We start from the raw sequence: 15,361 nt of genomic DNA, 5'->3' as shown, positions 1-15,361 counted from the left end.
GACCACTGGGTTACAGTTGTTTGAGAATGAGGTCCTTGACAAATAGATCCACTGCTGCTCCTCAGAGTGTTCGAGGACCCCTGTTATTCGAACATTATTCCTTCTGGCCCGCCTCTTGAAATCTTCCAGCTTAGCTTCTAGCATCTGGGAGGTTTAACTCAACAATTGCAAAGTCTTAGTGTCGTCTTTCATGTTGGTGATAGAAGCCTCTGCCTCATTGACCCGGGCCCTCATGTTGCGTAGGTCGACACCAGTCCAACATCTGTGGGGACAGAGTCTATTTTAACCTCAAGGGCTGTGCATATCCCTTGTATCGCTGCCATTATATCAGCAAGAGTTGGTGTTTACTCTGCCGGGGAGGTCTAGGTTTGGAAAGCGCGCTGTTCCTCTGCCATTGGTGCGGCCATGTTGTCTCTTGGGTGGGTGAACTGGTCTAGCTTAGTTTGATGGATGGTGAGAGGGCCCTTGCCCCCAGTCATCTCCAATGAAGCATTTCGCCCTGCTCCTCATCTCAAGCGACCCAGTTGCAATAAGTGGGGTGGGATAGGGAGATTAGTGTTCACCGCCGCCTACCAGGGAGCAAAAAGCGAACTCTCCTGCGGCTTGTTGACCTTCTTGCCTCCCTCCCTAGCATCCACTTCAACGATCCCCTATGTAATGTGCCTCGATTGTGTTGTCTCACGCACCACCCAGTGGTAGGCGGCTCTTAGTCTAGGTCCTAGAGGTTAACTTTGGATATGGGGCAGACAAGCGTTTGAGTGCGAGGACAGTGGGTGGGGAAGTGGGAGCCACACCCTGTGTGGCTGAAAACTCTTTATAGGGTGGCTTGGTTACTGGGTGCCCACGGGGCGGTAGGGCTCACTTCCACCCGCTTATGATGTCTCAACACACTTTTCTGGGTTCAGATCAACCTGGGCCCTCCAGCCAAGGAGTGTTTCAGGTCTACACGGTCCATGTGGCCTCCAAGGGTAATGACACAGTCTGCACAGTGGTTGTGCCGATGCGGGAGAGAGATGTCATGGCGGGATTATAATTGGCACTCAGGGCATGGAGGCGTGCTCACTGCTGGCTACCCTCTGGTGATGGTAGCATAGGCATAGGTACATGGTGCCTCAACAGCAGGCCCCAAACCGCAACATTCAGTGGGTACCACCAGGCCATGCAGCGCAGCCAGAAACCGTCAACGTCAGTTCAGGCTGCCCCAGCCGGGCACCAACTTTCCAACTGCGAGGCAGGACACGCCTTTCTGCAGCTGTGAGTTCAGGGGGCCAGTAAGTTGCATTTTTCACCCAGATGCAAGGGGGCTTAGACGCACTCACCTCCTGTGTTACATGCATCCTTCACTCAGCTGGGATCCTTAGCCGGAAGCTCAGCCATCCGATCTCTCATGCCCCTGGCACCACCGGTTTACTGCTGCTGCTCCCGATGGCAGAAGTGTAGTCACCAGATGGAGACGCTCCCGGGGGTGGACCCAGTGTTCGTCCGTTGCCGGGAGCAGTCCCGCTCTCTTCAAGGTCTGTAGCAGGCACCCCAGAGGCTGTGGCAGTTCTCACTTTATGTGCTCACCCTCTCGTTCTTGGTCAGAGGTTGCTGAATACGATGAGGGTGAGCGATAATCGGTTGATCACACAGTCTCAAACTTCGTGGGGCCACCCGATGTTCTCCCCCAGTATTCCACACAGGCCCATTCACCGTCCGTCTTCATCTGCTCCTCATTTACGGGGTCGCCGGCCCACTCAAGGCACGGCCAACCTTGTCACCCAGGCCGCACCTTCGTTTTCCTTCAGCGGCCATGCCAGGTGTGCCTCAGTCATATGGAACTTGTCTCGCTGGTTAGGGAGAGCGGGTAGCTAGTGTGTTCCGCTGTTGATATCAGATTTTCATGCGGATGGAATGGGATTTAGGAAGCAAGAGCCGCTTGAATGAGTGGCCATCTTCCTCGGCGGTTGGCCACACCCCCAGTTTTTGTAGCAAACTTGTTTTAGAACCCTTCCTCTCCCTCAGAAAGGCCCTAAGAGTGTGCTGAAATCATACCCAGACAAAAGAAAAGACTATCAAAGACTGTGATTGTGAAATATGAGCCTGTTCATGCAGGTTTATTCACTTCATAGCAATCTATTTCTCGATAAACAGTATTTTGCATCCTGCTATGTTATATGGAAACTAACAAATTATTATTAGATAGGCTAAAAGATTTCTGACCTAGATGTAGATCTGCTATTACAGCTTTTTTGTAAGGATTATCCTCATAGCCCAGACCTTCAAGGCAGCTACGTGACACTCATTTTACACTTTCATTATACATCAAGCATTATTGCCATGAATCAGATGCCAAGGCTGACATGCAGTTCAGGACTCTTTGATGAACCTCTTAGTGTAGAGAATGATATTTTATCTTTTAATCCCCAATGTTCCTGTGCATGGCCTGGTGCTCTATTCAGTCCTTATGATTATTAGTAGCCCCCAGACACCAGACAGACTGAAATGTTTTTACCTATATTCCAGGTTCTTCTGCGGAGTAATCCAAAGAGAAAATGTAAGCAACCTTCTGAAGCTTCACCTTAATGGAAAGAAAGAGAAAATTATTTCTTGCTAATCATGACTCTTAGTGTTCCTAAAACAACCTACACTCGCAGTGCTGGTGAAGTGGATGGTGTTTAAAAAACAATGTCCATTGTTAAGACTCTATGAAGCCTATGTAGAATGTAAACTATTAGGCTACATTGTCCCATTTTCCTATACTTTTCTATGTAAACAAGATTTGTTAAAGAGTTTTTTTGTCACTTTTCATGAACTAGTGACATTGTTAAAGTAGAATTAGCGTATTTCTACAACAAAACTCAATTTGCCCAATACAGCCTACAGATAACGCACAAACATATTGCATACCCATGCCAAAATCTTTATCTATAGATTGTTTACATTCAAGAGTAAATGTTTTCTTGCTTTGGAAATTCTCCTCAATGAAATCCGAAATTCACAAAAAGGTTTTCTATGGATTCATCTAGCATATTCTTCCTTCTCTCCTTCATACCGCCTACTTCACCTCAATACCGGTGCCTTTTGTATTCTTTAATGTCATTGTTATTTTGGTTGTGTGCACAGATTTCTTTTGACCATGTGACCAAGTCAATAGTATAGAAATAACAAGATAAATGAACAATGTTGGCTGAGTGCCTGTGGCATGCCATAAAGTTTTTTGTCTTAAACTAAGATGGCTCTTAATATGCTGGTGTTTGTTGAAACTAAATTATCAAATAAGAGCTCACTTAATGCCTGAATAACTGCATCAAAAGGGCTTTAAACATGCTCCAAGTTCACTGCCATAGAAGAAATTTAGGTGGCTAATGCCTATTTGGCTTCCCATGTTCATGCTTTGAGATCCTTTGTTAGTATCAGTCCTAACTGATCAATGAGCCAATTATTGTAAAATAAATTATTGTATAGATTAAATACTACTATTTTCAGATATAGAGCATAGGAGAGAATATGTTAATTACTAACTTTGTTTCTACATTTTCTTCCAGTGGCTGGAATGACTGGTACTGCTCACATCGATGGAGACCATATAGTTGTCTCTGTTCCTGAAGCTGTGTTAGTTTCTGACCTTATCACGGATGATGATATAACCCTTGAACATGATCTTTCCTCAGAGGTCGTCCAAGGACCTGATATAATCACAGAGACAGATGTTATAACCGAATCTGAGCTAGTAGCTGACGAAGCCATTGAGGAAGCCTTAGATACTTGTGAACATGTTTTGACTTCTGAATTGATAACAGGAACTGTTAGTATGCGTGATCAGGTGTTTGTGGCTGACCTTGTTACAAGTCCTGATGTACATTTGGAACATGTGATTCAGGATTCCATTGTAGGACCCGACTCTCCCGCTGTAATTTCAGAGGAAGTACTTGAAGCAACCTGTGATACAGAAACTGTAATTCAATCTGCTAGGAGTGTTCCTGGGTCAACAGTTACCATCCAAACTGAAGATGATGGCAAGAGCACCTCGGAAGATTATTTGATGATATCTTGTAAGTACAAAAATTGGATGTGTGACATGGATATTTACATATTACAAACATGCTAACATATTACCAGCAACTGTTTGTTTAAAATCTTTGAGGGTGTATGATAATTGACTCGGGCTTCAAAATTAGTGTTTTTCTATTCTCTTGACCTGGTGTAGAAAGTGCCCTTGATCTTTATATTAGAATAAAATTAAAACTACTGAGCCTTGTAGCAATAGTCATTTTCTCCAAATTCATAACCTTGAATTATTACCAACCGCCAAACCGAGGGGACTAGTGGTATTTAGGACATACACTTTAAAAACACTTTCCCCCCCTACCGGTTGAACAGAGTTTCCCTTGACAAAACAAATGATCCCTAGTATTATGTAGGCCTGTCATGTTCTCCTATATGGGCAACTTGAGGGCTAACACCACTGATATGCTTCCTCACAGTAGCTGGATTCCAGGTGAAAGTAGAGGCTAGGAAGTCTACTCTACTTGTGACACGATTCTCAAACCCCCAAAGTGTTTCAGTTTTTTTTATTTCACAAAAAAATTACACCTACTGTCAGCGGTGCATTTTGGATCCCCCGAAGAGGGCTAGCACTGTCAATCTGCTGCCGGAGAGGAGCTGAAAAGCATATGAAGAAAAGAGGCAAGAGAGGGGCATGCCCTGTGTTAGGATGCTGAGCTCCCCAATCTCTTTCTATTTTTTCATTGGACTAAAAATGATCCCAGATGTCTAAGCGGCATATCGAGCCCCAGCCAAGAGAGGATAGATAATGGCGTAACATTACCAGTCTGCTCAGTCAACATACATGAAATGCAGTTGGTGGGGACATATACATGGCCCCCCTCGCAGCCATTGTCAGAAGCCACGGACTCAACATGGTCTCCTATGTCGACGACACCCAGCTGATCCACTAGCTGACCGATGAACCCACAACCGCCAGAATAACTTCCACCGTGGAATGGAGGCCGTCGCTACATGGATGAATGACAACTGCTACAAGCTCAACTTGGAGAAGACCAAAGTACTCATCCTGGGGCCCACTCCTTCAGCCTGTGAAGACTCCCGGTGGCCAGCCGCTTTGGGATCTACCCCCCAAACTCCGAAGGACCATGCACGCAACCTGGACTCCTCGCTCACAATGAACTGCCAAATCAACGCAGTTTCCTCATCCTGCTTCCACACGCTCTGCCTGCTCCGAAAGACTTTCAGGTGGATCCCCACATAATCTAGAAGGATGGTCACCCATGCACTTGTCACCAGCAGACTCAACTACAGCAATACACTCTACGCCGCCATCACCCAGAAACCGCTCTAGAAACTACAGAACGTTAAAAATGCCGCAGCCAGACTGGTCCTCGACATCCCCCGCCGCAGCCACATCACTCTGCACCTCAACAACTCCACTGGCTCTCAGTCAACAAGAGAGACACTTTCAGCTCCTCACTCATGCCTACAAAGCCCTACATGGCGAAGGACCAGCGTACCTGAACCACCGCCTCACATTCTACATACCCGCCAGACAACTCTGATCTTCCCAACTCGCCCTCACCTCCATCCCCAGGATCCACAAGACCAGAACCGAAGGAAGGTCGTCCTCCTACCTCACCGCCAAGACCTAGAACACACTGCCCATGCACCTTAGGCAATCCGCATCGCTGACCAAATTCAGGAAGAACCTCAAGACCTGGCACTTAGAATGAGCCTCTATCCAGTCTGACCAGCAGACACCCTCCCCCAGTGCCTTGAGACCCTCATGGGTGAGTAGCTGCACTTTACACGCCTTTGATTTATTGATTGATTGGGTAGATGCCACAGGAAAGCATGTCTTATGCCAGGATACATGTACCTCAGTGAAGATTAAAAGACAGGAGTTTGGTTTTATTTATAGATGGTTTTGACATATACCGATTGCCTTTTGCACCAGCAATAACTGCTTTACAAAAGAGATTTAAAACCAAATATAATATTTGTGTCGAGTGAGAACCAGGAATAGTGTCTGTATGATTAAACAGCAAGTCAATCTGCAGGGATGAAAGTTAATTGATTGTGGGAAATAACATTCCAAAATGGTCCTCATTAGTCTTCATGAAGTGGCACAAGGAAATGTATATCCACCTCAAATTTGAGGTTTTTTTCCTAACGTTCCAGCTTTTGACCATGTATTTTCCCATCTGTCTAGGGAATTCCCGAATGAAGTCTAGAAGGAAAAAGACACCCTTGTCATCATTTTCTAGGTATTTCTGTTCAAACATTTTGAAACCTCTGACCTTGCTATATAGTTGGTATTTAAAAGGAAGTGAGTAAGGTTCTCCCCAGACACAGTTCGGTGTTGTTGATGACAATTTTTCAGATTTGATTTCAGGAGAATTACTCTTCTGGTTAAGAGAAAGAGTCTTCTTTCCCTGATGTTTGCGTGTTGTACAAGGGTCAGTTGTACTTTGGGTGTAATGTCAAATAGTCCTACGTGCCTGGCGGTGTGAAAGGTCCAGAGGATAGCATGTTTGTTGGCTGATCTTAATGGTTGAATTGCCCATTCACAGTCGGATTTATTTTTTGTGGAGACCATGAGGACAGTTTGGGGGGCATTACTGAGGATATAGCCACCGATCTGCCCTACTGGTCCCACTGCATGATTACCCTAATTGAAATGCAGAGGGATGGGTATAAGCCCCAGTAGAACATGTACTGTTCTAGGATACCTGGCCCCTCGCCATTTTTCCGTTATTCCCATTATTCCTGATGTCTATGAGGCATTTTTGGTAAATAGAGGTAGGTTGTTAGTGGGCGAGTACACTTGATCTGCTCCACCAGAGTAAGTGAAATGCCGATAATGGGTTGAGATCAGAAAGAGACATTTCTTGCGTCATGACAAAAACTGCTGTCTAACTTACTCTTAGCTCATGGTCTTGGCAGGAGAGTGGATAAAGCCTTCCCTGAAAGGTTGACCTGTGGGGATGACAAGACAGCCGTGCAGTGGCTCCCCTGGGCCTGGACTGGAATCCTCTGACTCTCCTATAAACATTTCCAATCCAAAAGCACACCCTCTCCAACGGGTGTTTTGGCAGGGTCTACCCTAACACATTTCAGTAAAAGTCACACAGTGCATTTTACATTGCACTTTTCCCCAATATATTGACTAAGAAGCAGTGACTTTTTTATAGCAAGTTCCCCACTAATGAAATAACATCAACGGTTGAAAGGCCCTGCGACGGCTCAGCAGAGCAATCGTTGCTGCATTTTGTTTTTTTTTGTTATTTCTTTAACCTTCTGGGCAGACCTTTCCTTAAGCCACCATTAAATAATATGGGGCACTGCAGATGTAGAGAAGTTTAGTTTCGTGTGTTCAATTATTGAACACTCCCGATACATGTTTAAGGGTCAGCTCCTTTCTTAAAACCGCAGTAAGATCCACAATCTTGTTAGTGACCCGTTTGGTATTATATATACTTTTTATTTTTCTTATTCTCATTGTGCATATTTTAAGATTGTGATTTTACGACTGAAGCTTATTCTTGTCGTAAGGCCCAAGAAAATGCTGTTTCAATTGCACTTTAAGATTTCTGTCCTATTTTTACAATTTACTTACAAAACTTTCTTGTATTCATCATGCTTTGTTTTTTCTTCTATGGCCACATATGGTCGAATAAAGAACTCTTTTGATTTTAATTTGAAATAACATCCTTAGGCAGCATGTGCCATTTGATTTCAGGAAAATATTAACAATACCTGTCTCACCATCCACATAAATTGGCACTCACTCACATGTGTTCTCGGAAAGAAGCATTTGTGTCCCAGCTCATCCAATTGACATTTTATCAAAATACCAACATTTTGTCCTGTACTACCAGTCTTATATGGTTTACTAAAAGAACTCAATTTCTTTAAAAGCCTGCACTCAAAAAACACTTAGCATTTTTTTAGAATAAAAGGCCCTCTCCAAAACATTGGATTTTCATTTAGTAAATCCATAATTTCAATCCCAAAATATCATACCAGGCTGTCAAGTACCTATGTACACTTTTGCCAGACATGGGGATGGAATCTAAAATGATTGTGCATTGTATTCCCATGCATTGTGCCCAACTTATACTACAGTGCTTATCAGGAGCCCTGGTTTCTCACAAGGTGCTTGTGTAGGAAACAAAACTACATAAAACAAGCATTGACAAAGCCAATAGGTCTCACCTCTGTGAGATCTGTTGGCATGGGCAATGTTTCTTAGCCATATTGCAACATGGCTGAAAGTAAAGACAAAAAGCTGCCTGATGTAGCCAGTGTTGACCGCGTCATTTCGCTTTTTTTTTCCCTTCTTTTAGTCATACTGCACTGAAGCCAGTGCTCTTTTTTTTAATATATATTTTTTATTTATTTATTTATTTTTACCCCCCCCCAGGGAAATTGGAAACTGTACGTACAATTCAGAATGAATATGATACACTTTAAACCTGAAAAAAAATAGAAACAAAGGAGAAAACACAAAAAAAAATACAAACGGATATGTCAAGCAGATAATAAACAATTAATTACGGTGGAAAAACAGACAAAACCGCTACAAACCACATTTAACTTTAAATATAGCCTTTGAACCCTTAAGCTATATTTAGTTTACTCGCCACTATTCGACCCATCAGACCCCCCAACATCCAATCTCGAATGGGCGCCCAAATTTTGGCACCCAATCTTCTCTTCCTACTCCCTTTGCTTCTATAAATTGATGCCTCAAAGCTATACATAGCCAGCAATCTTGCTCTCCAATTCAAAAAAGTTGGAGGCTCAGAGCTAATCCACTCAATAGTGATACATGCTCTAACAACTGCCATCATCATAAACAAAAGTGCAACTTCAGCATTATTCAATATAATGGGAGATGACTCCAGACCCACCCCCAAAATCACAAGTTCACGCGTAAGGGTTTTCTGTTTTTGAAACAAAATATTTAAAAAAAACTCCAAATCCTGATGGAACCCCACTAATTTCGGACAGGCAAAAAACATATGGATGGAATCGGCCGCTAACAGCCCACAACGATTGCACTTATCCCTGCCTGTTTTTCCCCAGCGAGACACTTTCCTAGGTGAGTAATACAAGTCCCACAAGGCCATGTAATGTTGGCTACGATGCCTACCTGTCATTAATACACTGTTGGCGAGTTCCACTGATCTATTAATATTAAGGCCCACCACATCACATTTTTTCTCCCATTTCAATTGACAATTTTCCAAATCATCTGGAAGGGCTGCGACCAATTGTTGATAATATTGCCCAATCGGAGTCTTCTTCCTCATTTTCTCAATTAGCTCAATTTTGCCAAATTGAATTCCCATATTAGAACCAAATTTAGACATGAAGCTCCAAATTTGCAGGTATTAAAAAAGTCTCCCTTGTCCAGGGCGAACTTTTCTCTAAGCTCTGAAAATACCATCAGATCCCCTTGACCCAACAGTTCCCCTAAACAAGAAATTCCTTTTCTGTCCCATTTGAAAATAACGTGATCCCAAAAAATTGAGGGGAGCAGCCAAGAGGCCTTAAACGAAGTGTAAAAATTCAATTTTGGGATTTTACCTACCTGTTTAATTTGTTCCCACGCTCTATGAGCTGCTTGCAAGGTCTTAAATCTTGTTTTTTTGTAGTACGGTGGCTCTACAATAGTCACTAGGCAACCATTAGCTTTCTCACCCATAATAAGCTCATATATTGACGGTCGCTGAGATAAAAGAATAGGATCTTTACTCCCCAAAATTAGTGACCCCATGATCTGTAACATACTTCTCAATAGTACATTATAAAATGTGGGACACCCTAGCCACCGCGATTTCTTGGAAGAATCATTTTCTTATGGGCCCTTTGTGTTCTCCGATACCCCCACAAAAATCTTGAACAAGTTCTATCTAATTTTAAAAACAGTGAGTTAGAAAATTCCAAAGGGATTGTTCTGAATATATACAAAAGTTTGGGAAGGACAAGCATTTTGAGGACATTACATGTTATGTTATGTTATTTGTACTTGTAAAGCGCACTGCTACCCTGGGGTGTCCTGGCGCTGAGTACCGGGTTACCTGGGAAAGCTGTGAGCTGTTATTGAGAGAAGAACCAAGATTTCAGACCCTTGCGGAAGGAGGTTAAATCAGGAGCATTTCTTAGTTGGAACGGGAGTTCGATCCATGCTTTCGAGGCACAGTGAAAGAAACTTCTGCCTCCCCAATTTGTTTTCTTGAAAGTGGTGTTTGAACTAGTTTGGAACCTGAGGAGCGCACGGTTCTGCTAGGGACATACCAACTCCGGGCCAATACCATTCACTGCTTTAAAGACCACACAAAGGGCCTTAAACTGAGATCGCAGTGGGATTGGGAGCCAGTGTAGTTTCCTCAGCTCACCTCTAACTGAGGCAAACCTAGCCGTTTCCGACAGCAATCTGACTGCCGCATTCTGGACCAATTGCAACTTGTACATGTGTTGTTTCTGTACATTAAGATAAAGGCTGTTGCAATAGTCCAGGCTGGACAAAATCAAGGCCGTAACGACTGTCCTTAGGTTGCTGGCTGAGAGGAAGAGCTTGATTTTTTTGATTATTCTAAGGACCATGAAACAGGTTGAAGTCACCTGGTTCACTTGGTTCCCCATGGTGAGTTTATTATCCACCAGGACTCCCAGATTCTTGGCTTTCCTAGAGGGTGTTGGGCAGGATACCAGCTCTTCCGGCCACCACTCCGGTGTCCAAACCCGGTGATTATTGCCGAACTTTATCACCTCCGTTTTTGCTGAATTGAGCTTCAGACAGTTGGCTGACATCAAGATGGAAATGGAGCTCATACATTTCTGAAACCTGTCCCCTGCTTCTCTTTCCGCTCCCTCCGTCAGCGACAACACAGTCTGTGTGTCATCAGCGTAGGAGGTGAGCTTGAACCCAAACGACCAGATGATATTGGCCAAGGGTGCCACATAGATATTGAAAAGCGTAGGGCTCAAAGATGAGCCCTGTGGCACCCCACAAGGGAGCGAGAAGGGGGCAGAGACATTCCCATCAAGATCCACGGTCTGGGACCTATCAGCCAGAAAAGAGTGTAGCAGTTTCCATGCTAAACCCTTTACTCCAATGTCCGAGAGCTGGTTCAGCAGGACCCCATGGTGGACTGTATCGAAGGCCGCGGACAGGTCCAGGAGGGTTAGATGGCACTTCCTCCCCTATCCATGGCCTCCCTGATTTCCTCCGTTGATTTTATTAGAGCCAGCTCTGTACTGTGAAAGGCTCTGAAACAAAAACTGCAAGGGGTCTAAAGAGTTGTTAGCCAAAATGAAGTTACTAATTTGGATATTCATTTCTTTCTCCAGTACTTTAGCAGGCAGTGGGAGTCTGGAAATCGGGCGATAATTGCTCGAGTCCTTGGGGTCCAAAGATTGCTTCTTCAGCAGAGGGAGCACGGAGGCCTTTTTCCAGTCTCTAAGAACAATTCCGGTCTGTAAAACTGAATTTAGTATGGGGGTCATTACTTCTCCAATGATTTCTGGAATTAACTTAACAATTCCAGCGGGGCAAGGATCACTGGGAGCACCGGATTTTATGGTGTGCAGCAGTTTGATCAGACCCGTATTCTCAATAGGGGTAAAATGATCCAGAGAGCCTTTGGTGGTAACTGGGTAGCCTAAGTCTGTGATGTTTGGATCTGACTGTTTACCATTGGTTTGACCCAGCATGGAGACGAAGATAGTTTCAACTTTGGTTTTAAAATAATCCGCCATTTTATTGCAGAACTCTATAGCGCCCTGTTTTTTAGGGGCAATGGGTTAGCTAGTTTACAAATCATTTTAAAGAGTTCTTTAGAGTTAGTTTCCGCCTTGACTATTTGTAGTGAAAAGTATTCCTTTTTAGCTTTAAAAAGAGCTAGCTTGCAGTTAGAAATACAGGTTTTGTACTTTTCCTTCATCCCTTCAGAATACGATTTCCGCCAATCCCTCTCTGCATATTTACAGATCAATTTTTTGGCCCTAAGCTCATCCGAGTACCAGGATGCAGTGGCAAAGCCCGTTTGGGAACTCACTTTTTGACAGGGACTAGCTGATCACAAGCATTGGTGAGCCAGGTGTTATAGGTGGATGTAGCTTCATCCACATCTACTGGAAGCTGGACCATGGAATTCACCAGGATGTTTCCAAGTCTTTCCACATCCAGCTTACCCCAAGATCTAGTGCCTATTTCGCGATTATGTTTGTGGTCTACAGACTGCGGCGGCAATGGTTTGAGTCCAAACTTAATCGCCGAATGGTCAGACCAAGGAATAGGGAAGACCATGATCTCAATTATATCTTTGTTGGTATAAATACCGTCCAGGGTATGACCCTTTTCATGTGTTGGCACCTTGACCATTTGCTCCAGGCCACCAATACCCAGGATTTGATTTAGCCTAGAGGTCTCAGCATCTTTAGGATTTTCGAGATAGAAGTTGAAATCCCCCATCACTGAGAAGGATTCCAGGCACAAACCCTCCTCGAGCATCCGATCTAGGGACTCCAGAAAACTACCTTTGGAGCCCGGAGGCTAGTGTCGGTCCAAGTTTCAGTAATCAAAGACAATTTAATTTCCTGCTCCCCCAGTAGAAGTGCGCATTCCATGCTGTGCTTCACAAGGGATCTAGCATTGAACGTAATACAATTCAGTGTGCCCCCATTCCTAGGTAGAGCTGTTTTTAAAGTTACCTGGGTGGACTTATATATGAATAGACTCATTAAGAATAGTGGGGAACTGTGCCTGACAGCACATACATTGGAAGCTCATAGTGTTGATCTCATCCTTGTCTAGGGCCAGCCTAGGGCATTGCTGGTTCCTAATAGCAGGGTTAAAATTACGTAAGCCCTTATTTGAATAAAATATACCCTCTGCCTTACCGCATCCAGGGGTTCGGGCCCTGCGCCCGGCCAGAGCGCGGACAGGCGCAGACAGACTTGCCTTTGGCGTGCCGGCGGCGCGCCCGCTGCAGGGAGAGATGAAGGTGATTCAAACGTTCCAGAGTAATATTAACCTTCTCCATGACAGGAAGAATGTTCAGGGCTGGGATCTCATCCACATTAGGAGTAATTTTAATTCCCAAATAAGTTGCCTCCGACATAACTACCACGCCAACCGGGGGATCTTGCCCCGTATAAAGAACTTGGGTTTTTTCGATGTTGAGCTTATACCCCGAAAAAGAGCCAAACTGTGCTACTAAAGTTTTGATTACTGGAAGAGAAGTTGCCAATTCACCAGATACTAGAAGTATATCATCGGCATAAGCCAATGCTCTAAATTCAACTCCACTAACACTAATAGGTTTAATATCCTCATGGCAGTTTAATTTGCACAAAAATAAATCCATGTATAAAGCAAATAAAAGGGGAGAGCACGGGCACCCTTGTCTTGTGCCGCGACCGATAATGGATTCATCAGACTCCAGCCCTGAAATCCGTATTGTGGCCGCCGGGCTGATATATAGAGTCTTAACCGCTTGAATAAGTTCTGGGCAAAAACCTTTCCACCGCAAGACCTCCCACAGATAGCCCCAGGAGACCCTGTTGAACGCCTTTTCGGCATCCAACAGGATCAACCCCAGCGCTGAATCCGTTGCCTGTGCCCAATCCAGAAAGGTAATAACCCTCCTTACATGGTCGGCAGTGTCCCTCCCTGGAATAAAGCTGTGTTGTACAGTAGAAACTAGAGGAGCAATAACTGTCCCTAAACGCAAAGCAAGGATTTTTGAGAATATTTTGCTATCAGAATTGATTAACGAAATCGGTCTATACGATGAGGGGGAAAGCTCAGTCTTACCCTTTTTTAAAAATACGATGATCGTTGTTTTTCTCCACGACTCTGGTGCTATCCCTTGTTGTGCATTCAGAAACAGTCATAAGTTAAGATATTAAAACTCGGCGAAACTTTCTGTAAAATTCAAGTGGAATACCATCGGGGCCAACTGCTTTGCCCCTAGCTCCCATGTAACATCTGCTGCTAGAGCCGCATTGTTAAGCTCTGAACCTTTAATAGTTTCTTGATTGCCACATAATTTTTCAATATGCACTTCTGTATTTGTTATTACATCCTCAGTATACAAACCAGCATAAATCTATAAAAGACCCTCAAAATATCAGTTGGCGACTCCAGTACCCTATCATTATGATCACATATCCTAGAGATTCGATTCACGTTCTCCCTTTGGCGCAATCTTTTTGCTAAAATTCTGCCTGCATCCTCCCCTAATTCATAAACCTGAGCCCTATGAACAGACAACTTGGTTGCCATCTTTGTTACAAAATGTTGATGAATTTTCATTTTCAGGATAGAGATTGCTTTTAAAGTATCATCTATATTCTGCTGATGCGAAAGTTCATCCATAAGCTGAATCTCCAAAAGCCTAAGTTGCTTCATTCGATCTTTAGTTTCCATATTAAGCTTACATTGCTTCGCAATCGAATAACTCATCGTAGCGCCCCTCACACAAGCTTTAAATGCGTCCCAGACAATAGAATCTGAGGCTGTACCCTGGTTTATCCTAAAAAATTCTGGAATCCAAATGCACATGTATTCACAGTAATCCGGATCAAGCAACAGATTGCGTTTGAAAATCCATGGTCGATGCTGCTGCTGTACTTTCAAACCAAAATCCATTACCACTGGATTATGATCCTAGATGACCCTCGGCATTATTTCTATTTTAGCATTCATGGCCACCTCAGTTGAAATAAAAAAATAATCTAAACTTACATGCTTCTTATAGGGAGCAGAGTAAAAACGTATAGCCTGGAGCCCTGTTCTTTTGATTTGCCCATACATCGACCAAACCAAACACTTTGATTTAAGCCTTTAATAGCTTTGAAGACCTTGGGCTTTTTCCCCATATAGGGGCAATTGCTCCCAGTGTCAAAATCCCCCTCCAAATGAATATTGAGGTCCCCATAGAGAATTAAGGGGGCCGGCCAATCTGCCAGTTCAATACTTAAATAATGTAGCACACCCGGGTCATCCAGATTGGGTCCATACACAGAGCACACTGTCACTGGGGAACCATTAATACCCAATTCCACAATGACCCAGCGCCCATAGGTATCCTCTTTCACCCGCCTCTTCACTGCCAAACCATGTCTCATAAAAATTGCTACACCTCTAATATTAGAGCCTTGTTTAGTACACCCTATTAGTTCCATACCAAGATCCCTTAACCACTTGCGGTTATTCCAGGCTATATGAGTTTCTTGTATACATAACAGATCATACGGCTGGATCCGAAGCATTTGAGCCAGCACCTCCCTTTTTCTTTTATCGTTTAACCCACAAATGTTCCAAGAACAAAAAGAAAATCGTCCCATCTTG

General features: G+C 43.8%; 1 protein-coding gene across 4 annotated transcripts in view; it reads left to right on the top strand.

Moving 5' to 3' along the window:
• ZNF711 (zinc finger protein 711) overlaps positions 1 to 15,361 on the top strand; it is a 239,742-nt gene that overhangs the window by 106,234 nt on the left and 118,147 nt on the right. For all 4 annotated transcript variants that reach the window (XM_078688476.1, XM_078688475.1, XM_078688477.1 and 1 more), the window contains exon 3: positions 3,528 to 4,034. In XM_078688476.1, coding sequence (XP_078544602.1) covers positions 3,528 to 4,034 — 507 coding nt within the window. The remainder of the gene's footprint in view (positions 1 to 3,527; positions 4,035 to 15,361) is intronic.

The sequence above is a fragment of the Lissotriton helveticus genome, chromosome 4_1, assembly GCF_964261635.1.
Source record: "Lissotriton helveticus chromosome 4_1, aLisHel1.1, whole genome shotgun sequence".
NCBI lineage: Eukaryota > Metazoa > Chordata > Amphibia > Caudata > Salamandridae > Lissotriton > Lissotriton helveticus.
Note: the sequence above shows the minus strand (reverse complement) of the source record. Positions and strands in the feature narration are given on the sequence as shown.